The sequence below is a fragment of the Pyricularia grisea genome, chromosome I, assembly GCF_004355905.1.
Source record: "Pyricularia grisea strain NI907 chromosome I, whole genome shotgun sequence".
NCBI classification, from domain to species: Eukaryota; Fungi; Ascomycota; class Sordariomycetes; order Magnaporthales; family Pyriculariaceae; genus Pyricularia; species Pyricularia grisea.
In genome coordinates, this window is record NC_044973.1 from 3,139,900 (window position 1) to 3,166,801 (window position 26,902).

Below are 26,902 nucleotides of genomic sequence, written 5' to 3' on the forward strand. Positions count from 1 at the left end.
TGCCGTTTTCATCCGTCCACATAGGGAGACGATCTGAACAATCAGTTACACGGATAATGTCAATAGGGTACAGGGTCATGAAGTTGGAAATGGAAAGGGAGGACGGAATATCATGGGCGATTTCATATTCAATTGAGAAACGCCAAGTCTATTACTTTCAGTGTGTTTCGTAATCAAGAGTCGTTACACATGCCAGCCCGTATATACATACAAACCCAACTCCAAACAACCAACCATGCCGACAAGCTGCTCGTGTGGACAAACTGCAAGAGTCCCTTCTGGAACACCTGTGCCTGTGCCACGACAACTAGATGCAGTATAAGCTAAATGCCCTCCAATTCATCAATTAGAATGCGCAGGCGCTCAATCTGAGAGAGTGCGTTGGGGTCCCCCTCAACGCCGAATTTCGCATGTGTAGTCTCGAGATGTTTCGCAAATTCCTGTATCGCGCTAATCAGAGGTCTGATAGTCTTGCTCAAATTCAGCGCCTCGAATCTCTTCCGTGTAGGCCTGTGTCGGCATAGACAGCCTAGCAAAACAGCAAGGTATCCAAAGGCAACGTTGAGCGAAGCCTTCTCTTCCGAATCAGCCTGTACAAAATCGCGTTAGCGCATATTCGAATACACCCGAGAACTCAGCGAATCACTTGCCTCTTGCGTTCTCGAACTATAGCTATGGAAGAAGCTGATCAGTTGGTCAAATGGCTCAAAATCCTTCAATGTAGTACCGGCAAGCTCATAGTGCTCAGATAAGTTGATCATAAGACCCAAAAGAATAGTCAGCGTGTCGATAACGGGTTTGGCAAAAGTGTTGTTCGTTATCGACTGCAAGACCGAGTCGAACATTGTATGTGCCGCCTGCGCCAAGTTGCGAAGAAGCCCCTTCTCCAGCAATATGGTCTGCCCTGTCTGGTTGCCATTGGACGTGTTTAGTGTCAACTGAAGAATAAGTATCTCCAGATCTCCCAGTTGAGCTATCGCCTGGGACAGCGAAGTTTCCAGAACGCTGGCAATTGTGGGCAAATGCTTTACGTTCCACGCCCCGGCGGACTCCGATTGCATAACTTCGGGTGAGTATGCCACCAATATGGAAAGGACGAGAAACATATCCATAGGCTCAGCTTGCCCAGGCGAATCCCAGCTGAGCGCCTCGCGGCGCTCGGCAGGCGCTGCCAGGATCTCAAAGAGTTGAGCAGTCAGATCTGCCGTCAACAGCTCTTCCACCGGCGTCTGTTGTTGTATTTGGTGCATACACATCAATGCCAGCGTCCGAGGTGACAATTGAGAAAGTGATGTTGACGGCTCCCAGATTTTCATCTGTAATAAAGAGTTCTTGACGCGCATCAGTGTGTTTTGCGTGAACTTTGAGAGATTACTTTTGCGGTCTTTTGCTAATACAGCGATATCCATTTCGTAAGTAAGTAAAAGCTCCATGACTTTTGCCAAATCTTCGAGTTGGAGCTGGCGACTGAGATGAGAGGAGGTTGCAGTTGCCAATAGTGTAGTGAGGATGGCAGTTATCAGATACGCAGCGATTGGATCCGTCTCATTGCCGACACCTTTGAGAAGACTTGTTGTGCCATTGTCGTGTATGAGGAACTGCCGACGGAATGTCTTGTCCTGAACCTGAGTAGCCATCTCGAGTAGCGCGCTTCTTCGTACTGAGGAAGCCTTATCACTGGGCACTCCAATCCTATCTAAAATGTCGTTCATTTCGTCTGTCGTTCTGTTGTTTGCCCCTGCCCTTCGTAACTCATGAATACCACGCACAGCACCTGAGGCAGCCGCATCTTCTACCAGGCCATCGTCGAAGTCATAGGCGCTCGGTTGTGGTTCGCTTGGCGCCAAAAGAGGCTGCGAGAATGCCAGCTCCTCGGCCTTGAGGGGGTCAAGACCATCCAACATAGAATCGTCGGCAAGCATGGTCCGCTGCTGGCTGTAGGTATACTTGAGGCCTGGCTTCTTTGGCATTGATCCGTGGCGTGTTAACGTTCGTGCTCTTGGTGTTTCTGAAGGCTGTGATGGTTGGGGGCTTGACGTCTGCGAGGCTTTGAGATCATGAACATGCTCTCTGCTCCGACTCCGAGGAGTTTCCCCGAACCCGTCCTCATTCTCGTCTGACGATGAAGATGAGTTATTCTCAGCCTGAGCTTTGAGTGTGTCAATAAGCCGTGGTCTACGTTTGGCGGGAGGTGTCGTTGTTGTGCTGATATCAGAAGAGGATACAGTCTTCCTAGTCATAGACTGCGTTGGCCTCTGCAACTTAGCAACACCTGCATGCGACGCGCTGCTGTAGGACACGGTATCCTTCTTCGGCGTAGGTCTCGGTTGCTTTTCCGGACTTCGTTTCCGTGTTGTACGTTCTCCTATTGTCGCCTCAACCGCAAGACCAATGGCATCGAAGGAAGAAGAGTCGATCGAAGAGTTCTTCTGATTTTTGAGCACTGGTTTCTCCAGGGTCCTTGTCGGACGGATAGGAATGGACCGTTGCCTTCCACTTTCTCCGGTTGAGCTGCTCGACGAAGAGCTAGCAGCAGTAGTAGCAACAGTATCTGACGGCGAGGGACGGGAACTCCCCTTTCCCAGCTTAAAGTTTAGTTGCGGTTGACGATCAGCTATTGATGGTTTTGGAGATTGCCGTGATTCCGGCTGCACATCGGGACTCGAAGATCTCTGTTTCTTGGGTAGCCTAGCACTTGGAGGGTGTGTTGGTTTTCTTTTCATGGTGGTGCGAGGGTCTAGAGAAGAGCCGGATGTGGCGGCTGTTTGCGCGGGTTTTGCGACAGAGCGGTAGCTAGAATGTTTCTTCACAACAGGAGCGGCAGTATCATCTGGGAAGTCATATGGATCCCCCTCCTCATCGTCTAGCGATGGGGCACTTGCGGGGGTGCGCGCCGATGCATTTTCGCCCTTTAGCTTTGGCCTCGACAGAGACGTTGGCTTGGACGAGGTGGGCTTGCTGGATGAAGCACCCTCTGCCGTGCCTGGCACCGCATTTCGATTTCGGTTCTTCCCGTACGTGTTTGCGACCTTTCGTTTTGGCGCCGAGCCAACGTCGGCGGCAGTTGACAGCATGACGCCCAGGTTCGCGTCGCGGCAGTCTGGGGACCGTATACCGTTGACGAAAATAGATTCAATGGGCGGCAAGGTAACAAATGTGGCGGGTCTAGTGGGTGCTCCGGTCGATATGGTTTAGGTGTTTGAACTGACTGACGGCTTGTATTGGATTCAGCAATCACAGTTGCGCTTGTGATGGGGCTATGAGATCTTGCGTGTCGAAGCAATCGGAAAGTGCATGATGTCCAATTGCGTCTTTATAGGTGGGTTTCTTTGTTCTCAAGCTCGGCTGCCTCTGTTGTGTTGCTTTTCATTCCCATGACATACCTATCCTCAAGTGAGATGGTTGGTACCTCGAGGTTGATATCAACGTTAATGCGCCAAGCTGCATCGCTCCGGTCGCGGTTGACGTGACATAAACAAATTGAATTTCAGGTCTAACCACTGTTACTCCCGCTTCCGGCGTCTGCTGCAGTGCTGCAGGCCCCCGCCTCAATTGGACCCTGTAAGGTGCCAGTAATTCTTTTATACTGTCTTAGGGACAGTGCTCAATGGCTCATTAGTCGTTGAGGGGAAAATGGTTGGTTCTCTTTTGTGCTCTTTGTAGATGCGCTAGGAACAGTCAGACGGATCTTGTGATCGACTTTTGCTAGACAAGCACGCACATTGCATTGACAAACAGATAGTTTTACTGTATTCATGGCATTTGAGCACAATGAATAATATTTGATGAATCAATTCGTATTTGTTTTTTTTTATCACCATCCCAAGATTATCGGGCTGGTTTCCAGACCTAACCCATAAAGGTTTCCCCTGGATCCCGTGGTTATTCAGTGCGGGGGCTTGCACGCGATTGAAGGCAAGATGCAAAGAAATGGATCAAAGCCCAAGCCCAGCCCACTTCGTTGCTGATAGCGCTACGATTCAAAAGGTTGATATTATTACTAGTGACTTTTGTAAAATCGCAAGGCTTGATCACCCTTTCCGCTTTCGACTTTTCTTTTCTGTCTCCATGCAAATCTGCAAATATTGTTGGATTTAGAACATACATACAAGGTGTTTGTTTTCTAGAAATTGTCCGTTTCGGGAACTTAATTGGATGCTCTGCTCTCTCAGTTCTTGTCAAAAAAACAACACTAACAATATTTGTCGGCTTAACCAGCACGTAGAAACAAACGGTGCTCAGACTCGAGCCTCGATACTCCCCGCCTCTTGCAGCAACATCCCGTCATGCCGGCAGCTAAGCCTCCATCCCAAGGCGTCGGTCCTGTCTATCAGGCCGAGCACCAGAAGCCAACGGCTACAGTCTCGACCGACGTCACGCGATTCGCAAACGTCACGGTGCTGCCACAGACGCCGCAACTCATCGCCCTGCTCACGTGCTCACCCCTGACCCCCCAGCTTGGCTCTACTTTACTGGTTGACCGACTGACTTTGCAATATTTGAACCCGCAGCATCATCCGTGATAAGGCCACGGAGCGTGGTGACTTCATTTTCTACTCAAATCGCATCATTCGCCTGCTGGTCGAGGAGGGCTTGAACCACCTCCCGACGGTTGAACACACCGTCACAACCCCTGTCGGGCGCCCCTATGCTGGCCTCATGTTTCAGGGCAAAATCTGTGGCGTCTCTATCATGAGAGCCGGCGAGGCTATGGAGCAGGGTCTCCGGGATTGCTGCCGCTCAGTTCGTATCGGCAAGATCCTGATCCAGCGTGACGAGGAAACTGCGACGCCCAAGCTCTTTTATGACAAGCTGCCTGAGGATATTGCCAGTCGATGGGTGCTTCTCCTGGACCCCATGTTTGCTACGGGTCAGTTTGGTCAACGCTCCAACCCCCTGCCCTTCTTGGTGGGCTTCAACGCGGTAGAGATTTGAGCTCGCTTCTAACATGCCGCATCATGTATCAGGCGGCTCCGCAATTATGGCAGTAGAAGTCCTCAAGGGTCGCGGTGTTCCAGAGGAGAGGATTCTGTTCCTTAACCTCATCGCCAGCCCCGAAGGAATCGAAAACTTCGCTACCAAGTTCCCTAAGCTGCGGGTAGTCACGGCTTTTGTGGACCAAGGGCTGGATGAAAAGAAGTCTGTCACTTGCCCTAACCTGATGCTGCCTATTGTCATGCACTATAAAACTAACGCCGAAACGCCCCCAACAGTTATATCATTCCTGGCCTTGGTGATTTTGGTGATCGGTTCTACACCATGTGAGGATCGATGGAGCCCATAACGCACCTCACATAACCTCACCAGACAACCCTTCTCCTAAATCAAAAAGCAAACGGTGGGCACTTGATGAAACCATAGATAGCCTTGTTTCTTCTCCAATCTGTGAGCCTCATATCCCAACTTATTCGGCAAGCGTTATCGTGGTAAATTCGTCAAGTTTCTTGGGACCCATCAGCTTCGTAAAACACTTGTCTCGTGGGTGTATGCGCTCAATCGTAGTCATCATCGGCCCCGACGCCATGTCCCGCGTATCTGTCCTCCTCTTCGTATCTGCTGGAAGATGGCTTGGCGCGGCTCGAGCTCCCACCGGTACCACGGTTTTCAAGTGATGTCTGTTCGGCAACGGCGTCTGCGGCGTCAACCCATTCTCCGTAAACGTCGACAGCGGCGGAAAGATCTAAAGGCAAACAGTCAGCTCTGCCATGAGCACAAAGCGCAAGAGGTTGCATTCTTGGGTGCAAACATACAGTTGATGCCGCATTGGAATCTTTGCCCACAGATCTTGCACTCTAGGTTGCCGACACCCATCTTCTTGTCCAATTTGACGTCGACCGACTTCTCGTGGTTACAGAACAGGCATGTGAACTGAGTGGGAAGGGGATCTTTCTGCCAAGGTCGCAAACACGTCTGTTAGCTCCAAGGGTCGCATGAAGAAATGCGAAAACCTCATCCGTGCACCCATGCGCATGTTCTGGTCCACTGGACCGGACGTAGCAAAAAAAAAAAAAAAAAAAAAAAAAAAAAAGCCTGCGACCTAGTTATGCTTGTGCCGGCTTACCTTCTTCTTGGGGGGCGGCTTCGAGGAGCTTTTGCGCTTGCCCATCTTGACCTATTTGCGAATGAACAAACCCCCGGGGGAAAAAAAATTGATGGGGATTTGAATGCGCTAGTATCAAGTTGCAGAGCTAGCGATCGTGGTTGAGATGGCGGGTTGCAGCGGTGAGGTTGTCGTGGTGTAGTAATGGTTTTTATCTCGTTTTTTTCGCGATTTTGTTTCTTACTCCTGTTCTCTAGTAGGCACGTCGAAAACCATGCATTTTTACGTCGCTGCAACATGACAAGCGCGCACGCGCAGATCAAGGCGCAGTTCTGCACCCCTGCCAGGCTGCGCCAGCCCGCCCATTCCTTTTCCCTGTGGCCCGTGCTTGATGATCCCCCTCCCTACTACGTCAAGTATCCGTTTATAGAACTTGAAGAGGCACAATCATTCACCACAGCCGGAACAAACATGATTCCAGTGCAACCTCCAGACGCGTATGCAGTACTATCTATATATGGCTTGGTATATGAATATTGATTTGGCTTGCTTGTTTTTCGATTATCCTCTATTTTTATACTCTTACATTCGATGTAAGGCACAACAGTGCAGCAATTACTCTCACTGGCCCATAGATAAGGTAAGGTACCTACCTAGGAAAGCACGGAACCGCACTTTCTTGTCGTCGGACTTTTACTACTACCGACCGCCTTCCCCGCATTTGGCTCCCAAGGTTCCACTGGGTTATCGGGCGGAGCCTACCTCAGGTGCAAAGTTACAGATGATCGCCCCAACTGGTCACGACACGATATTGAAGACCCTCGTTAACACTCAAGGTAGATAGATAGGTACCCTAGATAAGAGCAATCTCCATGCAATTATCTTAGTGATAAATCCGCAATCAACATGGAAACATTAGATGACTGCGGAGGCTTAGATGTTGGAATCCGTGCACCATAGAAAGATCTGAGGGGTACCTACCTAGGTAGGTAGTGTACAGTAGGACCCCACAATGTGCTTCTAGCATAGTCAGTGTTCACAGATGTCAGCGGAAGACGCTCAAATACCGGTAATTTGAGGTTTTGCCAGCGTTGGATCAGCCACATTATTGTAGTTTATCAAAATCAAGCAGTGACATATGCTCCTCGAGAGGTTGTATGTGGTAAGTATCTCGTTTGGTACGGTAGCATCAAATGGAATCCCCTAGTAGGCGGGTTGGCGGGGAACAGGTCGCAACGGCATCGGTCGGCTGGTATGGAGTACATACATTATTACATGGTAACCAAAGTAGCATCCGACCTTATCTACCTTACATAAGTACCAGGTTGAGTTCAAAGAAGCTACCAATAAGAGAGGAGAGTGCACCGGGATTAGGCACCTGGCCACAACCGGGGCTTTTGCCTAGCCATCCGCTCTTGCATCCGCTACACCACTTCTTTCCTCAACAGCCTATGGTTTTGTTGGTTTTGTCCCAGTCCACCATTGAAACTGTCGTCTAATTTCAGCTGTACAGCTAGCTACCTTACCTACCTAGCTGGTAGTTCATCTCTCCCTGCCAGAGGTACTCCAACTGTCCACCAACAGGCGGTCACATCACAACTTTTCCCCAACCGGGTCTTGTCGTTTCATAATATCGCCATTTAAGTCACCTGCTACGACTCTTGACTTTGAATTATAACAGGCTTTCTACTCTGTTTTCCTCATTTTTTTTGTTCAACCCTACGTTTTGCACATCTACCGATCAATCATCCTCGGCTAATCCAAGATTATCATCGTTGTTTCCCATACCGCCTTTTCATCATGGCAACCAGCAGTGGCAGTGCGGCATCTGGTGCCACCAACGACCAGATCATGGAAGCCCTCAAGAAAATGCAAGAGGAACAAAGCCGTCTTATGTCTATGCTGTCTCAGGGTGACCGTCAAAGCCTGCTGTCGTCGAGCGGTGCTGCCGGATCAGGTCTCGATGTGTCCGAGAGTGGTCTTACCGCTAGTCCGGGACTGACCGGTACTTCTTCGGCCATGCCGGCGGATGAGACCACCGAACGTGATGGCGCCTCACCCTCAACTTCAGGCACAAAGTCTAACTTTACCTCTCGTATTGTGCTGACGTGAGTAATCTTGGGCCATGTGCAAATTGTCCCACTATGTCTTCCTCGTGGAACCCTATCTGATACCTGCATGACAGCACGTACCCGAAACAAATCGGCATCAACCCCTTGCCCATGAAATGGGGAGCCCCCGATGCTGTCCAGAGAGGACCAGTTGTTGTCCAGAGAGGGCCAAGCACGATCCGTAGACGTAATGGTATGTTATAGTACCCTGACTCCCCACAGTTCTTGTTACAGTCCGGAATGCTAATCAAGAGAAACTAGCTATCGGAGGTAAGATATCTATATCGATGCGGTTTGTATTGGGTATTTTGGCCATGTTGACATGAACCTTTTTCGTCCGGGGCAGCTCATGGTGGAGGCTACTCTGTATACTACGCGCTGGCTCTTGCGAGCCAAGAGCTCAAGGCAGACCACAGGTATGTGCAAGATTTATACTCATATATGTTTGACTGATAAACACCATGCTAAATTGAGCCTCAGGCCTGACTTTACCAACACTGAGCCTGCCGCCGAGATTGGGCCGTTTCCTCAATGGGGAGACCCAAAGAAAATCGTGGCAATGGATCCCTGGGGTCATATTGCGCCGTTCCTGTTCAAGGACGTTATCAACAAAGAAAACGGTGAGCATCATTAGAGTCCTGTCTGATAACTTGAGATAGTATTTACTAACACTGCTTTAGTCGATATTCGGCCAACTATCGCAATAACGAAAGCGCACATGAAGGTATTATCAATCAACAACAACCCCCCCCCCCCCTCAGTCGAGAAAACAGGTATCAAAATTGCAGTTTCATTGACGCCAAGAAAGCTTCCCGAGTTGGAGGAGAGCGTTCGCAGTGGCAGATTGTACGTATTAGCTGATTCTACAACTCGCTTGCAACAACCTTCGAAGAATGTTGGACTAATATTCATTTTTTCTATGATCAGAGTCCCGGATGGCAAGGTCTGTATAAATGCTCAGGGAGAGCTTGCAGTTACCAAGTTTGCCGTTGAACCTGTGAGTTTTGCTTGTGTAGTCATTATTTACGTCAGGAGCCTGTCTAACCTAATTCTGTATGACAGGTGTGGTATCTCCCCGGTGTTGCAGAGCGCTTTGGTCTAGGTAACTGTCCACGCTCCGAGTTCCATTAAAGAGACCTCATTGACGATTACAACACGTAGACGAGGGAACTTTGAGGCGTTCCTTGTTTGAACACACCGGCGGCAGCTATCCTGAGGTGCGCATTACAGCATATCCTTACACATACCAACCTCGAAGCTTGGAATTGTTGCTCACTATTACTGTAGCTTATCACACGAGGCGACATCAAGGTTTTCCTGCCCCCGATTGGTATGTATAAATTAAGAAAAAAAAAGAAAAAAAAAGAGGTAATCGCGATGGCTGCTAACGTACCTTAGGTGGACTTACCGTTTATTGCTTCGGAGATCCTGCCAAGATGTCAGACCCGAACTCCCGGCTGGCGCTTCGGATTCACGATGAGGTAAGACGGCACGGGATACGGCATGTCCTACCATGGGGTTGACGCTGACATTTTGTGTTTTAGTGCAACGGGAGCGATGTGTTTGGCTCAGATATCTGTACTTGCAGACCTTACCTCATCTTCGGCATTGAAGAGGCAGTAAAAGAGGCACAGAATGGAGGCAGTGGTGTCGTCATCTACTTCCGCAAAGAAGGTGTGTGCCGAAAGGCGTGTCTTTGGAGGAATGAGGCGGTTATGTGGTTCAAATGCTAATAAATTTCACAGGGAGAGCTTTGGGAGAAGTCACAAAGTATCTTGTGTACAACGCACGGAAGCGTGGTGAAGATAGGGCTTCGGATTACTTCAAGAGGACCGAAAACGTAGCCGGAGTCAAGGATATGCGTTTCCAGGCTCTCATGCCGGACATCTTGCACTGGTTGGGCATCACAAAAATCGACAGGATGCTCAGCATGAGCAAGTGCGTCTATATTCCCCGTGTACCCCCAGCCCCCATATCCCTTGTGACACCCTGAAGTCTGACAGTACAACCTACATCAAACAGCATGAAGCACGATGCCATTGTTGGGCAGGGGTAAGTTCGGATGTAACATATACCTGTTGTACTACAAAGATGGAAAACTAACAGCCACATGTTATTCTGAAGAATCCCCATCCACGAAAGAGTTGAGCTTCCCGAGTCCTGGATCCCGGCAGACTCCCGTGTTGAGATTGACGCAAAGATCACAGCTGGTAGGACAGAACCACACGTTATCAACCAACAAATAAGCACACATCTGACAAAGCACACGTGTTCCAGGATACTTTACAACCGGGCACCGCATGACGGAATCGGAGCTCGCTTCTGTACAGGGCAGACTGTGGGAAGAGTAAGTAAAACTCCACGCTCTTACATGGCAGGCAAGATGACACAAGGCTGACGCGATTAAACAGTGTCGACCACTGATTGGAAAGTGGGCATCCGGGAACAAGTCCCGGAAAGCACAAGCTGAGTGCTGAAAGCTTCAAAGGCCGCTGAACTTTGTCTAGTTCTAGTCTCGTCAACCACAGTCAATAAAGAATTTCAGCTCATACAGTTACGAAGGCGACGCAATCATGATGTTCTAACCAATGTGCACCAGGCACGCAAGCATGCAGATTAGCGAGGTGACCAAGGCTGACTTATTTGGGACGTCAATCAAAGTCGACCGCCTTATCCATTCATGAAGTTTCCAGTTACTTTTAACATTTGACGAATCACGAAGGTCTTTCGATTAGGCCGCAAAGACGCATGCAGTCGCTATCGTCGGCAGCCAAATCGCAAGGGGACTCGTATCCTCCATGTGGTATAGTTACAATCATGCGTTGGCTATCCAGTTTGAATGGAAATGTAACCATCTCATGTTTTTTTTTTTTCGGGCATCGCCATCAAGGCAATGAGACATGGCATCGATTGCCAAGTCACGATGCCATGTTACTGCTTGCAGGACCATCCTCGGTAGATTCGATTGTTACTCGCTGAAATTGTCCCAGTCTCCGGTAGAATACAACGCATAGATCACAGAAGATAAAAGGCGGTGTCGAAGGTGGGAATATCTGACGTTATCTCTGGGTTCCAGCCCAGGTCTGAATGGCGATCCCCAGACCGGTCGCAACACTGGGAGATGCTTCGCTGCTATTCATTGCCGGGAGAGTTGCAGATGCTAGCGAGAAGTTTGCAACCACAACATAATTCACATTAACCGATAGTGGAAGGGATCTGGTAGCAAAAAGCACGACCCTGCGGCGGACCTGCAAATGTACATACTGCATAAGACTCGATAGACAGAGTGTTTGGAATGTATCAGCAGGAACAGCTCGGGGTCTCAAAAGGGAGAAGAGCAGCGCATATCTGGGGAAACAATAACACCACAACGGTGGTCTAGAAAAGTCGACAGATTTACCGTCTTCGTGGAATGACCGAGGTTCAGGGCCTCAATTCGTTCAGTGTTTTCATGATAAAACTGGGTCGTGGTCAGCCAAACCTGCAGCTTGCAGCATACATGCCCAACCATAGAAAGCCACTACTGTGTAGGTCGTATGCAGTCTTGATCGGCCCACCTCAAGAGTTTGGGAACAGACTCTTAGGATTTGGGAAGGTGAATAAAAAATAAAAAATAAAAAAATAAAAAGACTTGGTACAGAGGACGGAATGTGAAAGTGCCACTTTTTACAGGCTTGAGAGAAAAGCCGACAATGGAAATGACGGAATTCTGGAAGGAAGGGGGAAAATTAAGACCATCCATCATCCATCGCGTGGCCAAGCAAAAAAGAGACCTTGAACGGGTTGGTTGGCGAGACCATCATTGGTACTGTATCTATGTCCGAGCCAGCCGGACTTGGAAACCGGTGTGAAAGATGTCAAATGTTGTTGTCCTTGGTAATATTTTCTCCGTCATCGTGCCATCGACTTATCCGTTAACCGATCAATGTGGGGGAAGAGTGGAAGGATATGGTTCCTCTTTGGGAAAGGCGTGCACAACAAACCACACCCATGTTCATTCAGCCTATGGAATTGAACGAGCTTCGGGTGCCTGGAGGAGCAAAGAAAAAACACGGGGCAAGGGCGGGGAGCAAGGGAGGCATGCTAATGGGACCAGCCGGAATCTCCTCCGGGGCGGGTTTGCACAACGGATAACTTTTTTCCTGGTCCCCACGTTTTTTTGCTGATGTCTGCCCGGTTGCCTGGCTTTGCCTGGTTCATTTCATCTTTTACCACGGCACAAGGTGAAAACTTGTAGCAGAAGCAAAACGTCTACGCCACAGGGGAAGCCGGAAACGTCAATAATGTCTCTTGCTAAGTGTTGCTTACTTTCAAGGCATTGGAAACATTACGAAACAACCCATCAAGTATTAGTATTAGCATTGAGAGAAGTTATACCCTAATTACTCCCGTACCACGGAGGTGGAAAATTTGCCGTCGACATCGTGTTCGAGTTTGCACTGTATGTTCATTCTGGCCTTTTCGGACCGGACAGAAACCGCCTATTGGCAGGCATTGAAAGCCCGTTTCGAGCCACCCGGTATGCAGTCCTGAGAAGTGGCAAATGGGCAAGCACGGCAAAAACTCATGGCATTTGAAGCAAAGATGCAGTTTTTTTTTTAGTTTTTTTTTTTTTTTTTTGCCTCTCCTCTTGACGCGGGCGGTCGTTGCGGTTGAAAACACCGAGAGTTTACCGGCCGCGTCGTCGCCTTCAGGGATCTATACTTTGCTGGTCTATTCTTATTCGCGGGCACTGGGGTTTTGCCAGTACCGGTAGGTACTGACTTGCGTCTATACTTGTGCTCTGTCGATGGCTGTGTTGCTGCTATTAATTACTTACTGCCCACCGTCCACAAGTAGCCCCCCTCCGGGCGGACAGGCAAAGAACCCGCATTGAGACTAGGCCACAGTAGTAGGATCGTGATCGCTATGGTCGAAAGTATAGGTTGGGCACGGTCACCTCACAGCGCCATCCGACCGCCGAAAGTGTCTTCTCGAACAATTTGGTCCCCACAAACGAGACATCTAATCACCTTGTCTAGGGTCCAAGTCTAAGGGGTCCTTATCTTGCTTCTTGCAAGTAAACGGAAAGCAAATACGAAAAAAAAGAAAGTAAATTGAGAACCAAGAAAAAAAAGGGTCAATAAGGGGAAAACCAAAAACAAAACTACAGTACTGTACGTGATCCAACTGTTGTCAACGAATGGATGGGATGGGTGAGTGGGGAAGAGGAAGGCCGTGAAACTATCACCGTCACAAATTGCCTGCCCTGTTTTCACCGGCAAGACAGGTTGAGAGCCGGCGAGCGGTTGTTGGCTGGCCAGAAATGCAAGCACAGGGTAATCAAGGTAATTCGTAGGGAGCGTCGAACTGCAAGGTATTACGCAGCACAAGTAGTCGTGCGTAATTTCCTCCATAACAGACAGGTACAGTACCTAGGAAGTTAGGTACCTTACCTACCAGACAGAGTACGTAGACCACTGTCGGTCGACATTACCCGGCATGACGCCTGCCAATTGTGCTTACTGGCGACCCTCCAATAACCACTGTACTGCACGTACTGTATGCTGCTTTGCCGACCCTGCTTTTTGTGCAAACCGGTTGCACTAGAGCAGTAATAGTAACACCAACTCTCTGCACAGGCCAACCTACCGAAAAACCCATTGACATAACAATGTCCCTATCTTCCAGGCTGGTCCTGGACAAATCCCGAAGTTTTCTCCTCTCTATTGCCTTTGTGAAGGCGTGACCTGCGTAACCAGTTTTTTCCACGGCTGTTTTTGCATGAACTGCTAGTCACCATAATATACACATCGTACTACCGTGTCCGACCTGTTATACAGTATGAGTACCATCAAAGATTCCAATAGCCAAAGCGATAACTACATTATTTGTTTGACGTACAGTACAGTAAAAAGAATTAAAAAAAACATGGGCAAGGGAAGGGGGGGGCGAGTGGACGAGGAGCTGTCGACTTTCAAGGCGGGGCGGGGCGGGGCCAAAGAGGAATCATTACTACGACAAGCCAAGCACCCGAGCCAAGCCACACAAAGCACATCCACACGCACACACCCCTTGCGTCTCTCTCCTCTCTCTACAGCCAGTCCCTCGTCCTTGGCCCATCAGCCGACTGACAAGTGGCAGTGGTGCCTGAATCTGGACCAATCCAGCCCAGAGGTGATCGGCAAGAGAGGACGACCAAAGGGGGTACCCGAACTGTGGTTCAATTGACGGACGGGACGGGTGTGGATTTAGTTAGTTAGACCATGATTGACAAAGTCGAAGACAGAGTGTGTGCATCATCCCTCCATGTTTTTTTTTCTTTCCCATCCTGTCTGCATGCTCCTTGCCCGCCCGTTGGCATTTCAGCCCAAGTGGGCAGCAGTGCCTTTTTTTTTCCCTCACAGTGTCGTATGTACGTACTACACTCGAACTTCCGGCCATTGCCTAGTCAAAGTAGTCAGACCTACCCAGGAGACCCAAGTGGAGGTGCAGGACAACCGATACAAAATAAAGACCCGGCTATTTTGGAGCCTGACTGTCTTGAATCTTTTTTTCTTCGATTGTAATAAATAACCCACATGGACCTCGCTTCCTTCCTCCCGTCCATAGCCCCCTTCCTAGCATTGCTGTCTGAATAAGCTTGCCAGGGCTCATTACTTAGATCATCCATCACTCCATGATCATCATCGTAAAAGAAACCTATTTTCAGTACCAAGCATTTACCTCTTTAATACCACCCCAGCTACAGGATTTTTAACAGTCCTGCTCGTATTCCCAGTCAAGACTCTTTTTTATTTATTTTGTCTTTTTATCAACCACAACCAGCCGAGTCTACGTTTACTCATCCATTCGCTTTCACTCAAACGTTTTACTATCGACTGTCAACTACCAACATATTACATTAATACATTCACCACACACAGCAAAGCCAACATGTCGTCACCGGGTTCTTCAGACTACATGCGCATGGGAAGGAGAGATTCGGCTTCGAGTAGTACCAAAAGGAGCTCCAGACCGAGACTCCTAAGAGCTTCTGCCACGGAGCCGTCCTTGTCAGCATCTACAGCTACCCATGGAGCAGCACTTGCTAGCCCTCCGCACTCATCGAGCAGACGAGCCACCGATATATTAAATCGAGTGGCCTACATCAGCGGTACATCGCCACCCTCCGGTCAAAGCCCATTATACGAGGGCATGAATGAAAGGACCGACACCTTGTCATCGTCACCTACCTCTCACAGCACTGATGAATACTACACACGTCCTCGTATGTACCACTCCCTCCTGTTGGCAAAGTCGATTGTTTTCGTATAGTAGATGCACATATAACTGACTCTAGCCCCTAAAGACGCCTCAGAGAGGTACTTCAGCTTTCCCAGCTTTGACACTTGGGAGGGCCAAGAAGACAACAAGGACAATGAGGACAAGTCTGGCGACTGAAGCCAAGATTTTGCTAGCCCTGTCACCAATCAACGATAGAGGCAAACCAAAACAAAAAATTATATTCCCTTTTCCTTCTCTCTTTAGGGAAGCGGGTTTTTCTCGAGGCGCTTCCCGGATTTACCCAATAACGATGACGATATAATGAACAAAAAAAAAGCCACCCTTATTACCACCAACGAGTAATCAGTCATCCGGATCGAGGGCACCATCAGGTTAAGATGATCACAAAAACTTATCCGGATCGAGTACAGCAATGCAAGCGCAGAGTCGAGACCAGGTTCTAGACATCGACGATGAGGACCACGGCCAACCAGAGTACTGGGCCGGGATTTCATGATCGTCGTTGCACAGAGCTGGGGCCGGTGTACAAGTACATGGGAGGGACGGAAGAGGTGACAGGGCACACAACTAAAGGCCGATCGGTGCTATTTCCCCGACCATGCCTTCCTTGTGTTGTGTCTATCCGTCCAGTCAACGACGGGCGTGGTGGAGGAGTATTGTTACGTGGAATGGGAACCGCGACGAATGAGAAAGGCGATGGAGCCATGTAATGGTGGAGAAGAACCACTTACCAAACTCGCATGCATAGAGACCCAACGCCTCTAGCCGAGCATGACGCTTAAATGTTAGAAAAGAATAACTAAAATAAAAACAAAATTGTTACAAAGAACCTATCGACCCCAGCCGGGAGCCAGTGCCAACGTGGGAATGATCAACGTGCCTGCAAGTCCAGATCCTATACCTCATCTATCACGTTTGATACAAGCCACCAAGCAACAAGAATTCCAACCATTCATTGCTTGTACATAACATCTGTTTCCCTGGAAGCAAGGCACCTTTCTTCCGTCGTGCAGAACCCAGCAATGGTTACAATGACGACTGCCATGGCCCGGGGGATCGCATCCGAACGCCCAAACCCCTGAGGATCCAGGTCCATGACAACAGCGAAAGCAATAGACTAAGGGCGTGTGCGTCAATGAAAGGCGGTCTGACTTGCGACTTTTTTTCTCGCCCTCTAGGGAGAAAAAATTCCATGTGGGGGCCCAGCCGTCTTTTTTGTTCTCTCTCCCTCTTTTGGCTTTGGCACCTTGTGGAGCGACCCAGGTAAGTTTGGTCCAGTTAGAATCACAAAGATGTAGCTTTTTTATCATCAGGTAATAACTTCGTTGGTGTCTTTGTCGATGATGTTGTTTGTTGGATCAAGCGTCCAGTTGGTTGAAACTATCCGCCGGGCTTTTGGAGGGGCTTCTTGCGTAGGGTACGCCTAAGCAAAATGAACAGCCGCAACTGCACGCGCGCCTGATTAAAAACAGGGGTCTGCGCAAAGCCATACGTAGTTCGAAGCCTAAGCGGGTGATGAAGAAAAAGGCGAAAGAAAAAAAATAGTCCCTCACACCAGCGGCTAATTGATAAGTATGCACCTGGTGATATTTGGGTCGCATGTTCAGCTCCGTTTCTTGCTGCAAGAAGCACGATACCCCCTATTCTTTACTCAGTAGCCCTCCCAAAGACCCCCGTCTATTCCCACCTGACCATGCCTGAGACCTTACTTCTGGCCACCAGCAAGCCAGCGGGAGAGCATGAAGAAGAGCACGCGACACTAAAACCCAACTACATCCACCAAACGAGGATCCAGGGGTAGTTGTGTTCTCGTACCGTAGAGTAGATTGAACGAGTCGTCGGTGCTTCATCTGACAACACCGCCAATTTGTCTCGTCTCCACCACGCAAGCGGTTCGCGGCTAGCCCGGCGGTGTTGACAGGGAGACTCGATAAAAGGGACCTACCTGTATGTTGCCTGGGTAAAGTTGAACGCTTTGAAGGTTGTTTAGGGGTGGTCGTCGTAGATGGCCGTTTTGGCTGGTGATGCTAGCAATTAGAACTAATCAACCTAGTTCTAAATCAGTAAAGTGACGGAAATTCAATATACACTCATTTTTCCTCTGTGCGTTGCAGAGTGCTTGCAGAATGAGATATAATGGGCTAGCTATGACAGAAGAGTCTTTCGATCGCTGCCTCAAGGTCAAAGCGGTCAGGAACGATCAGGACGATTCCTTTCGATTCAGATCACTGCATACCTGCCTACCCAGTGACAGGATGGCAATGCAGGCAGGTAGGCAGACAATACTATGACAGCACATGCCACCAAGGGCACGTACTGCGCCAGCGATGCCAAGAAGACAAATTTCATTACTCATATTATGTTATGACTTTTACTCTGTTATTGTGCCAGTGGAGTAAAGTTGGGTTTATGAAAGAAAGAAAAAAACCAAGTTGAGAGTTATTCAGGCAAACCCATAGTACTGTAGAATGAGCCGAACTCTGCTGGACACGAAGAAGCAAGCGGGATACCGTTGTCAGTTGAAAATCAAATTGAGTTTTCGTGAGATAACGACGATGATGAAGAATATTATTATACTTAGCTCTCCAACATAAAAGTGCACTGGTTGCACAATCTTGTCTGTCATAGAGCTCGCCAGTATGAAGAAACTCCACACATGTCAGTGCTGTCAGGCAAGTCAGGGTAGGTAAGCTCGGCAAGGTAGGAAGACAAGGTCAAGTGTTACCCCGCCCGCCACGGCTCTTTTGCCTGCGTGGAAAGTCAAGAATTGAACAAGCCACACCAAGTAGTGAAAAATTGAGCAAGTGAGTGTAAATTTTGTGGCTTTCCTGTGGCGCATGCGCGGGTCACTCTTTCTCAAAGCCCTAAACGGTCGACACCCAATGAAACCAAAGATAGCTCCACTACAGGTCCACTCTATCATCCCTCTCTCTCGGACTCGGAGACCACACAAACGTGAGGAAATTTCATTTTGCTGCCAACTAACCATCAAAGCAACCAGTCCGCCAGCACACATTGTCCACCGCCGAGACAACCGAGTGCAAATATGGCTGTCGGAAAGTACGATATCACCAATTTACACGCCCCCGAATTATTTCGCAACAAAGCGATGATTTACGTGGGGAGCTTGAATGCGGGAGGAACACCAAAAGGCTGACCAACCGACTTCTCCCCGCAGGAACAAGAGATTGTCGAAGGGCAAGAAGGGTCTCAAGAAGAAGACCCAGGACCCCTTCGCCCGCAAGGACTGGTACGGAATCAAGGTCAGTCTTCAAAGAGATTCCAGTTGAAGGGGCGAAAGGCCAGGATAGTCTAAGACAAGAAAACCGGCGATTCTAACAAAAAAATTGTTCTGCGACGATACAGGCTCCGGCGCCTTTTAACATCAGGGAGTAAGGATTGATCTCACACATTCACAAACGACCTCGACGAAATACTCGCCAGCCCCGGATCGACTAACACGGATTTACTCTTTTCATTACAGTGTCGGCAAGACCCTCGTCAACAGGAGCAGTGGTATGAAGAACGCCAACGATGCGCTGAAGGGCCGCATCTTCGAGGTCTCACTCGCCGACCTCCAGAAGGACGAGGACCACGCATTCCGCAAGATCAAGCTCCGGGTCGACGAGGTCCAGGGCAAGAACTGCTTGACCAACTTCCACGGTCTTGACTTCACCAGCGACAAGCTGAGGTCGCTTGTCCGCAAGTGGCAATCCCTGATCGAGGCCAACGTCACGGTCAAGACCACCGACGACTACCTCCTCCGCCTTTTCGCCATTGCTTTCACCAAGCGCCGCCCCAACCAGATCAAGAAGACCACCTACGCCGCCAGCTCTCAGATCCGTGCCATCAGGAGGAAGATGACCGAGATCATCCAGCGCGAGGCATCTACCTGCACCCTGCAGCAGCTCACCAACAAGCTGATCCCCGAGGTCATTGGCCGCGAGATCGAGAAGGCCACCCAGGGCATCTACCCTCTGCAGAACGTAAGGATACTTTGAAGCAGTTCTGGTCTTGGTTTTATCCGGGGAAACTTGGAGATTTGGATCACACATGATTTTTTTTTTTTGCTGACGAGGAACTCTGATATAGGTGCACATCCGCAAGGTCAAGCTGCTGAAGCAGCCCAAGTTCGACCTTGGTGGTCTCCTGGCCCTGCACGGCGAGTCGACGACAGACGAGCAAGGTCAGAAGGTTGAGAGGGAGTTCAAGGAGCGCGTTCTCGAGGAGGTTTAAAGGGAGCAATCGGGTGCGTTGTCTTTTGTTGTTGGTCAAGGAAACGGCATGGGGCACGGTTTTTTCTATCAGGCAATACCTCTTTTACCAAAAAAATAGGGCACGGGGTTTCTTGCTTTTTATCTCTCTTCGGTTGCATTTGGCGTGGCAATATCATGGTAAAGCCCAGACATAGTGCCTTGTACCCCATGTGTGTGCTGTCTGGGAGGCGCTGCTATGAATGAAAAGGAAATGAACTTTAACGCACCATTAGCCAGATTCTTGAATGGCAAGACATTTGGAAGCACAGGCGTGATGTTTTCGTGAATGTTGGGGATGTGATATATTTCTGGAGACAATAGTCTTTCTACAGCGGGGTGGAGTCTTGGACGCTTGCACCTTGGCATCGGTTGAATGGCTGCAACACCAGTTCTGGGACAGCACCGTACTGTAGTGACTTTTCTAATACATCTTGGGCCTCGAACGATGTCGGCGAGGTCTGCAGTATCACCTACCGTATTGTTGAGTTTTGCAACGCAAGGGCTTGTGGATTAAGGGCTAGTATGGATCACCGGTATGTGGCAAATAACCAGTAAACAACCCATGTAAAGGAAACAGGTGGGAAAGAAATAAAAGTTAGGGAGGCACCGCAGGTAAAATTTTGGTAAACCTATGTAGGTCGTAACACAACCCTTGTCCATAGATGGCAACCCCAGATTTCATTCCATTCTCGGTATTTAAACCCACGGTTCAAACAAGCCTGACTCGAGACTACTCATGTGCCCCTAATATTGCAGCTTACTTTTGGCAGGTTAAATAGGCACGCAGTACAACTATGCCGACTTGCACACTTGAGCAGCTTAATGCCCATTCGCCAACAGTCGAGATTTTGAGATTTTTAAAAGAAAGTGCAAAAGAAAGAAAAAGGTTGAAAAGCGATCCTCTTGTTCGACTACCTAGCCTGTGTAAGTGACGACGTGCAATTTTTTCAATTTTGTTTGTTTGTTCTTCTTTTTGTTCCTTTGATTCATGCAGTCGGGTTCTGGGAGGCGTCTTTACTTCCTTTTTCGTCGCGCCTGTCTCCCTCTACCTCCTCTCTTGGGTCGTCGTCCCAACATCCAGACGTCATAGATCGCTTGTACGGTCATTGTGTGGGCGGAGTTACCAGTCAAGAAAAAAATGGTCATGAGGGGTTCCCCAATGCTGCGTGGCCATCTGAAATAGCTCTACTAAAAGCAGCTAGAAACTAGCAGCCAAAGAAGAAGAGTGACTTGGGGGTAAAAAAAAAAAGGTTCAGGTAAACATTGAATTTTTTCGACACGCCTATCTTTCAAGTCAAGGAAATAGCGTGTGGCAAGTATGCACCTCATCTAACTGGGGCCTGTTTGGCGCGTTTATGGGTAGCATTAATGTCTACGCATGCGTTGGTCTTTTTTTCATTTTATCTCTTTCTTTTACCTTTTATTACCTTTCCCCCTTCCCGCAACGAGCATTCATCTTGGGGAAATTTGATTCGCTGTGCTCTTCATTACCAATCTTGTACGATCCAAATACATACTGCAATCCAGTGTCATCCAATTCAGCAGTGGTCCGCCTGACTAACTTGCCCCCGAAGTCCAGTGATCTCATAACCTCGAGGCAACACACAGAGCACCGAGCTAGCGAGCATTAGGGGCCCCCTTTGGCCAGCGCGTGCTGCGGGGCAGTACAGCAATCATACAACCCAGAGCTTCTTGTACCTACCTGTACCGACCTGCCTACCGCCTAAATTCTCTCTTTACCTTACAGGGTATTGGGATTTTCACCTCAACTACTTGCAACTGTCTAAACCTAAGTGTTTGTTGGCTGCCCACTTTTTTTTTTTTTTTGGGTGTTTGCTCTTGCTACCAACAGTTAGTCAACAGACAGGCAGTCAGACACCTCACAAACCACAACCTAGTAACCCCATGCACCTTGACAGGTTCTCAGATGGTCTGAAAGGATACTAGTCCAACCGGTTCCGACTTATCTTTTTCTTTGTTTTTTTTTTTTTCTTTTTTTTCTTGTCTCTTCCTCTCCGCCGCAATCCATCAACTATATCCAGTGGGAGCAGCCGCTGGCAGAAAGGGGCAGAGATAGGATAAAGCATAAATCGTTGGGGAGTTGCTTTACTGGTGTTGTTCAGCCCAACGTCTTCGAAAGCTGTGGGCCTTTTCTTTTCTGTCTACCTCGTTATTCGACCTATCTACTACATACACACTAAGTACCGACCTAAGTAAGCTGCACTGTCTACCTTTATCTTTTTCACCAATTCCGCCATACTACTTTGCCTGGCCAAACCACGCGGACGCAGAGCCGGGCAGAAAGTATATGCGAGCCGTCAGTGGATTTGCGCGCACGCCTAACGCGAGAACTCTTCAACAACTTTTGGCACTTCTTCACTTCCCGCCAAAAAAGGAAACCAGATACATACTGTTTTACTCGAATTCACCCACATCGGTTTTCCAAAGACCAGCAACATTGGGGGTACGGGGGAGTTTGAGCGAGCGAATCTCTGCCTGAGAGAGAGAGGGAGTGTGTGTGTGTGTTGTGTGTTGTGTGTGCGAGAGAGCGGTGGGCGAAAATGGCGGTGGCATCAGAGGACTCGTTACCGACGCTCAAGGTGTTGCTGGTTGGGTCATCAAACGTCGGAAAGTCTGCCTGTGAGTTTGTCTTCAAGCCTCGGCTGCCTCGGTTGCCGCATGTTTCGGCATTGCTTGGCTCTCATCTTTTTCCATGGTCTTTCTTCCCCCGGTCTGATCTACCCGGTGAATCTGGCTTGGAGCCATAAAAAAAGAGGAGCCACATTGTCTATGCCTTTCTCGCATAGACTCAAGACATCTCTATGACGGATCCAGGCTGATCACGTGTTTTTACAGTACTCACGAGGTACTGTCACGACAAATTCGAGCCAGAAGATGCAGCGGCAACGATTGGAATCGACTACAAGGTCTGTACATGCCTGTGATATCATGGTTTGCCCTCATTTACCATCCTATGGGAAACAAGCACCTCCGAGTTGCATGGAAGCGAGTGGCAATTCCTGGTTGAACATATCATCTGCGCCACAAGCTCACGACTGCGAGATAAAGTCCGAGAGAACAAAAGCTGACGAAACTTGCGCATGTAGAGGAAGAGGCTAGCTGTCTATGGAAAAGCATACCAGCTCAATCTCTTTGATACTGTGAGTCTGGGTGCCAGTCCCTTAACATGCATTACGGCAACAGACGAGGCTGACCAATAATCCGTTCTAAACCGGCATTATTACAGGCAGGTCAAGAGCGATTTCGAACATTATCGACAAGCTACTACAGGGGTGCACATGGGGTAATAATTGCTTATGACATCTCGAATAGAAGGTCATTTGCGGAGCTAGGGAGATGGTTTGATGAGGTCAAGTCAAATACAGTGGCTGAGATTGCGCTATTCCTGGTAAGTAAAGTGAAACTCGAAAGCATTATTGTCATTCTCTCTTTTCACCTGATTCGCTTGAATTTTGTAGCATCTAGTTGACCCCTGAAGCAGGTGGGCACGAAGCTCGACATTGCCGCGACAAATAGGGCGGTGTCATACGAGGAGGGACTCGCCCTGGCCCAGGCCAATGGAGCACAGTTCTGTGAGGCCAGTTCCAAGACGCGAGAGAACGTACGAAAGCCTTTTGTCGACATTGTCAACCGCATTGTACAAGAACCGGTACTGCTGAAAAAGGTCAATGCATCCCGCAACAGCCACGGTACCATCCAGGTCAACAAGGCGAACGCTGAAGATGCCTCGTGGCTATCCTGTGCGTGTTGATCGAGAACAAGAGTCGAAGAGAGAGGGGAACAGAGAGGGGGCAAACATGGCGGGAGGCGGCTCAGCCAGTTGTTTAATCCCATCCGCCTTGTAATGTGTATCCAACAAAGACTGCAGGAGCATCAAGGGAAGCTTAAAACGCTGTTTCTATTGTTATTTTTCTTCTTCTTTCTCTCATTTATTTGCCAGACACTGTCATGGGATGATAGAGATGCGCACCTAAACGCATGATACCCGGGCTCTTGTTGGCTTTGTTTTTTTTTTTTTTTCTTTCTTTTTTTGGTTTTTTTTTGGATCCCGTCAAGAGAGAGAGAGAGAGAGAGAGAGAGAGAGAGAGAGAGAGAGAGAGAGAGAGAGGGTTTACCTTCTTTTTGGCGACTTATTATTTGTTTTTGTCAAACACCCCTTGCAGGAGCCCATCCCAAATCATATTTGCCACAGGCATTCGGTAGTATTAATGATACACTTGTTACATTTATATGACACAGGAGAAATCTTGGTAGAGTCATTGGCTTATTCTTTTGGGTCGAGGAAGCGGAGCACAGCTGTCAAATGAGGTCAGTATATTCAATGTCTTTTGACAAGAGGAAAAGAGACTGGAAGCTTGTCTTGCCTTGTCTAAACTCCTCAGGCTTCTCCGAAATGACCCAGTGGCCGGCATCTATGTCGACGAGCTCGAACCGGGGGAAGAAACGACCGACGAGGGGCAGGGCCTCGTCGGCGACGTACTTGCTCTTTGTGCCCCTGACGAAGAGGGCGCGGCCGTCAAACCTGACCTCGTCCGGGTTCTTGTAGGGGAAATCGCCCATGTGGTTCAGGTTCCGGGCGATGACGTCGAGCGGGACGCGGAACCTCTGGACGGGCGAATCCGGGTCTGGACGGTGCAGGTTCCCGAGCAGGAACTGCCGCACGGGCAGCGATGGCTCGACCGTGGCCAGGATCTTGTCGGCCTCGGCCTGCCGCGTCACCCCGGCCCGGTCGATCTCCTTCATGGCGCGGATGTACTTTGCAAAGTCTGACCCGAGCACGGCGTCGACGGGGGCGTTGTCGACGGGGATCACGTCCTTGATCAGCGAGGGCGAGTGCAGGGCTAGCGTCATGGCCGTTTTTGCGCCCCTGAGGGTGTTGAAACGTGGCTCTGCATGTCAGTCTAGGACGTGATAGCAAACACAGGTGATATTAGGACAAACAGACATTGAATGACCGATAAGCGTCGGCGACGAGATCTTGTGCTCATCTATAAATGCGGCCACGTCGGCGGCCATAGCCGGGTAGTCGTGCCGGGGCGCATGGGGAGATTCTCCGTGGTTTCGAAGGTCCTGAAAAGTATGGTAACAAGGATGGAACCATCAACATCTTGTCGACTGCCGTGGCCTCTAAGCTGGAACAGGACAAGGCAGGCTCATGAGTTACTCACCAAAGTATATACGTGCCGTCCCAGATCACGTGCAAGGGCCCTAGAAGAGTCGAGGTCGTATTAGCTACAAGTATATAGATATAAACATATTATCTATATATCTTGACTATGTGTGTAGTTTTTTTTTTTTTAGGCACTCTATTGACGCATATCAACAAAACCCATCACTTCCCAAACTTACTTGCTAATGCTTCTGTTGTTCTTCCTGGAACCGAAAAGCCCGTGCATGACCAATATGGGAGACGTGTGCTTGTCCGCCACCGGTTTTGCTGGCTCGTGCAAGTCATAAGAGAGTTTAACCGTCTCTATCGAACCGCTTGCGCTGGCAAATCCCCTCTGTCTGCTGTACGCCGTGATGCTACTAGCAAACTTGGACGAGGGCGCCATACATGCCCGGCTCTGAAGCCGACATGACCTAACTAGGAGCATCTTTATTGTTCCAAAAAAAAAAAAAATTAAATTCGTAAAAAGTGTGTTTTTGTTGGAAAGAGCAAAAAACAAACAAGAGCAAAAACGGGTATCTGTAAACCTCGATTGGGTCGATGCCAAGTAAAGGAAAAGGTCCATTTGTTGTCGGTTTCTTATCAAATTTCGTCATTCCCTTTTTTTTTCTTTATCTGGGTTCCCTGTCCGTGCTCCACTTATTCTTTTTTTTTTTTTTTTTAAAAAAANTTTTTTTTTTTTTTTTGGCACAAACACCACCCAAAAACTCTGGATTGTAGGGGGTATCACGAGAGAAGAAGAAGAAGAGAGAGAAAAAAAAAGACAGAGAACGCATCAAAGTAAAGCAAAAAAATAAAGTGATAATCAACAACCACGTCAGACGCCATTGTCAACCTTCCATTGACTCAGCCAGGCTTCGATCCTGTCGACATTGGCCTCCATTTCATCTGTCGTGTTGCTCTGCAGCTCCACGACGATCTCGGCATCGTAGGCATCCCGTGCTTCCTGTAACAGCACCTCCATGATCTCCGAGTCCAGGTTCTCTTGGAGTTTGTTCTCGGGGTAGTTCCTTTCAGTATCGAACCCACCTTGTCAGCTATATTGTTTTCATATCTGGAAAGGAAAGAAGAAAAAATAACAAAGCTCCCATCCCTCTATCACTCACCTTGCCTTCAACCGGTCATAATGCGTTGCTGAATCCGCCCTCAGCACCACGACCAGGTCGATCCAGCTTTTGGGAAACAAGTCGCAGGCATGCCAGTCGATGATGCAGCCGCCGGCCTTTGCATCATCCTCGATTGCATCCAGGAGCTGTTCGCGTGGAGTTTTTTTTTCTCTCAGTGTTAGCAATTGGTCTCGAGACATATCTTTATTATACTCTTTTTGTATCAGGTACGTAGGTATTAATGCGTGCGACAAATTCTTCTTTCTTTTAGCTGAACTGGGAAAGAGGGGTTTCGACACTTGATGGTAACATGGGGGTATGGATACTTTTTTTTTTTGTCTCCTTTCGAGAAAAATATAAATAACAGTGGGATAATAAAAAAAGCGAAAATTAAAGTGTTAAAAAGGAGATTAAAAGATAGAGAGAAAAAAAAAAGATAAATAGTACCTTATCCTCATCCACGATCCAGGACTGATATTCCTCGTCCCAGCCCTCGTGACACTCCTTGTCTTTGACAATGTGTGTGACCGATATGTGCTTAAGTCCAGTGCGTTGCGCCAGAGTCTCGCAGTGCGTCGTCTTGCCCGTCCCAGGCGTACCCGTGACGATAATGTTTGGTAAAGATCTTGTCGCCATGGATTTGTTTGTTTAAAGGACTGTTAAAAATTGTGTCTTGAAGTGATCAGGACTTTCCACAGAAAAGTGATCGATCTCACGCCTGTAAACTCAAAAAGCCCTAAATTTGTAAATAGTAAATAAAAAAATGCCACCCAAATCTCTCTTTTCTGATAAATGTTGAGAGGTTTTCTTTATGGAGTTGTGCTGTATGTTTTTGTCTACTCGTTGCCCCCCTCCAAAACAAACACAACCCAGATACAGAGAGGCACTCGGGAAAAAAAAAGATGGGTCTCGATCAAATTCATGCAAAATTC

The 26,902-nt window shown here is 48.6% G+C and overlaps 9 protein-coding genes across 9 annotated transcripts; 5 read left to right on the plus strand and 4 right to left on the minus strand.

The window, feature by feature from the left end:
• Positions 1–323: 323 nt before the first annotated feature.
• PgNI_05995 (uncharacterized protein) lies at positions 324–3,074 on the minus strand (the record flags this gene model as incomplete). Its single annotated transcript, XM_031126024.1, has 2 exons — positions 324–590; positions 627–3,074. The coding sequence occupies 2 exons, from the start codon at positions 3,072–3,074 to the stop codon at positions 324–326; spliced, it is 2,715 nt and encodes a 904-aa protein (XP_030981944.1).
• A 1,212-nt stretch (positions 3,075–4,286) lies between these two features.
• Positions 4,287–5,265, plus strand: PgNI_05996 (uncharacterized protein; the record flags this gene model as incomplete). The annotated part of the gene is made up of 4 exons (XM_031126025.1): positions 4,287–4,435; positions 4,512–4,870; positions 4,968–5,139; positions 5,214–5,265. The coding sequence occupies 4 exons, from the start codon at positions 4,287–4,289 to the stop codon at positions 5,263–5,265; spliced, it is 732 nt and encodes a 243-aa protein (XP_030981930.1).
• PgNI_05997 (uncharacterized protein) lies at positions 5,127–6,275 on the minus strand. The gene is made up of 3 exons (XM_031126026.1): positions 6,062–6,275; positions 5,751–5,889; positions 5,127–5,680 (listed from the first exon to the last, which is right to left on the minus strand). Exons 1-3 carry the CDS (start codon positions 6,104–6,106, stop codon positions 5,493–5,495), a joined length of 372 nt encoding a protein of 123 aa, XP_030981931.1. The 5' UTR covers positions 6,107–6,275; the 3' UTR covers positions 5,127–5,492.
• Positions 6,276–7,474: 1,199 nt separating this feature from the next.
• Positions 7,475–10,702, plus strand: PgNI_05998 (uncharacterized protein). Its single transcript, XM_031126027.1, has 16 exons — positions 7,475–8,148; positions 8,226–8,344; positions 8,413–8,421; positions 8,498–8,567; positions 8,632–8,771; positions 8,832–8,997; positions 9,079–9,148; positions 9,214–9,253; positions 9,313–9,368; positions 9,439–9,481; positions 9,550–9,632; positions 9,696–9,825; positions 9,897–10,089; positions 10,174–10,203; positions 10,276–10,498; positions 10,563–10,702. Exons 1-16 carry the CDS (start codon positions 7,841–7,843, stop codon positions 10,626–10,628), a joined length of 1,746 nt encoding a protein of 581 aa, XP_030983118.1. The 5' UTR covers positions 7,475–7,840; the 3' UTR covers positions 10,629–10,702.
• Positions 10,703–14,463: 3,761 nt separating this feature from the next.
• Positions 14,464–16,269, plus strand: PgNI_05999 (uncharacterized protein). The gene is made up of 2 exons (XM_031126028.1): positions 14,464–15,400; positions 15,482–16,269. Exons 1-2 carry the CDS (start codon positions 15,067–15,069, stop codon positions 15,571–15,573), a joined length of 426 nt encoding a protein of 141 aa, XP_030983119.1. The 5' UTR covers positions 14,464–15,066; the 3' UTR covers positions 15,574–16,269.
• Positions 16,270–18,335: 2,066 nt separating this feature from the next.
• On the plus strand, positions 18,336–20,042 carry PgNI_06000 (uncharacterized protein). Its single transcript, XM_031126029.1, has 5 exons — positions 18,336–18,477; positions 18,596–18,680; positions 18,784–18,809; positions 18,902–19,403; positions 19,510–20,042. Exons 1-5 carry the CDS (start codon positions 18,464–18,466, stop codon positions 19,651–19,653), a joined length of 771 nt encoding a protein of 256 aa, XP_030982061.1. The 5' UTR covers positions 18,336–18,463; the 3' UTR covers positions 19,654–20,042.
• Positions 20,043–20,892: 850 nt separating this feature from the next.
• On the plus strand, positions 20,893–23,762 carry PgNI_06001 (uncharacterized protein). Its single transcript, XM_031126030.1, has 7 exons — positions 20,893–21,171; positions 21,248–21,468; positions 21,537–22,313; positions 22,530–22,600; positions 22,781–22,834; positions 22,921–23,082; positions 23,176–23,762. The coding sequence occupies exons 3-7, from the start codon at positions 22,235–22,237 to the stop codon at positions 23,443–23,445; spliced, it is 636 nt and encodes a 211-aa protein (XP_030982060.1). The 5' UTR covers positions 20,893–21,171; positions 21,248–21,468; positions 21,537–22,234; the 3' UTR covers positions 23,446–23,762.
• Positions 23,763–23,950: 188 nt separating this feature from the next.
• PgNI_06002 (uncharacterized protein) lies at positions 23,951–25,291 on the minus strand (the record flags this gene model as incomplete). Its single annotated transcript, XM_031126031.1, has 5 exons — positions 23,951–23,990; positions 24,043–24,561; positions 24,640–24,764; positions 24,863–24,902; positions 25,044–25,291. 5 exons carry the CDS (start codon positions 25,289–25,291, stop codon positions 23,951–23,953), a joined length of 972 nt encoding a protein of 323 aa, XP_030982063.1.
• Positions 25,292–25,618: 327 nt separating this feature from the next.
• On the minus strand, positions 25,619–26,834 carry PgNI_06003 (uncharacterized protein). The gene is made up of 3 exons (XM_031126032.1): positions 26,418–26,834; positions 25,971–26,116; positions 25,619–25,874 (listed from the first exon to the last, which is right to left on the minus strand). The coding sequence occupies exons 1-3, from the start codon at positions 26,604–26,606 to the stop codon at positions 25,682–25,684; spliced, it is 528 nt and encodes a 175-aa protein (XP_030982062.1). The 5' UTR covers positions 26,607–26,834; the 3' UTR covers positions 25,619–25,681.
• Positions 26,835–26,902: the final 68 nt, after the last annotated feature.

Excerpts from the sequence above, each read along its gene's own strand:
- PgNI_06003 (XM_031126032.1), bottom strand. The coding sequence starts at position 26,606 with ATGGCGACAAGATCTTTACCAAACATTATCGTCACGGGTACGCCTGGG. Across the intron at positions 26,117-26,417 it reads GGATCGTGGATGAGGATAAG|CTCCTGGATGCAATCGAGGA; the intron begins GTACTATTTATC and ends CCACGCGAACAG. Across the intron at positions 25,875-25,970 it reads TATGACCGGTTGAAGGCAAG|GAACTACCCCGAGAACAAAC; the intron begins GTGAGTGATAGA and ends CGATACTGAAAG.
- PgNI_06000 (XM_031126029.1), top strand. Across the intron at positions 18,681-18,783 it reads AGGACTGGTACGGAATCAAG|GCTCCGGCGCCTTTTAACAT; the intron begins GTCAGTCTTCAA and ends GCGACGATACAG. Across the intron at positions 18,810-18,901 it reads GCGCCTTTTAACATCAGGGA|TGTCGGCAAGACCCTCGTCA; the intron begins GTAAGGATTGAT and ends TTTTCATTACAG.
- PgNI_05999 (XM_031126028.1), top strand. The coding sequence starts at position 15,067 with ATGTCGTCACCGGGTTCTTCAGACTACATGCGCATGGGAAGGAGAGAT. Across the intron at positions 15,401-15,481 it reads TGAATACTACACACGTCCTC|ACGCCTCAGAGAGGTACTTC; the intron begins GTATGTACCACT and ends TAGCCCCTAAAG.
- PgNI_06001 (XM_031126030.1), top strand. The coding sequence starts at position 22,235 with ATGGCGGTGGCATCAGAGGACTCGTTACCGACGCTCAAGGTGTTGCTG. Across the intron at positions 22,601-22,780 it reads CGATTGGAATCGACTACAAG|AGGAAGAGGCTAGCTGTCTA; the intron begins GTCTGTACATGC and ends TTGCGCATGTAG. Across the intron at positions 23,083-23,175 it reads CTGAGATTGCGCTATTCCTG|GTGGGCACGAAGCTCGACAT; the intron begins GTAAGTAAAGTG and ends CCCCTGAAGCAG.
- PgNI_05998 (XM_031126027.1), top strand. The coding sequence starts at position 7,841 with ATGGCAACCAGCAGTGGCAGTGCGGCATCTGGTGCCACCAACGACCAG. Across the intron at positions 9,254-9,312 it reads TGCAGAGCGCTTTGGTCTAG|ACGAGGGAACTTTGAGGCGT; the intron begins GTAACTGTCCAC and ends TACAACACGTAG. Across the intron at positions 9,369-9,438 it reads CCGGCGGCAGCTATCCTGAG|CTTATCACACGAGGCGACAT; the intron begins GTGCGCATTACA and ends CTATTACTGTAG.
- PgNI_05997 (XM_031126026.1), bottom strand. The coding sequence starts at position 6,106 with ATGGGCAAGCGCAAAAGCTCCTCGAAGCCGCCCCCCAAGAAGAAG. Across the intron at positions 5,890-6,061 it reads AGCCGCCCCCCAAGAAGAAG|AAAGATCCCCTTCCCACTCA; the intron begins GTAAGCCGGCAC and ends CGACCTTGGCAG. Across the intron at positions 5,681-5,750 it reads ATTCCAATGCGGCATCAACT|ATCTTTCCGCCGCTGTCGAC; the intron begins GTATGTTTGCAC and ends GTTTGCCTTTAG.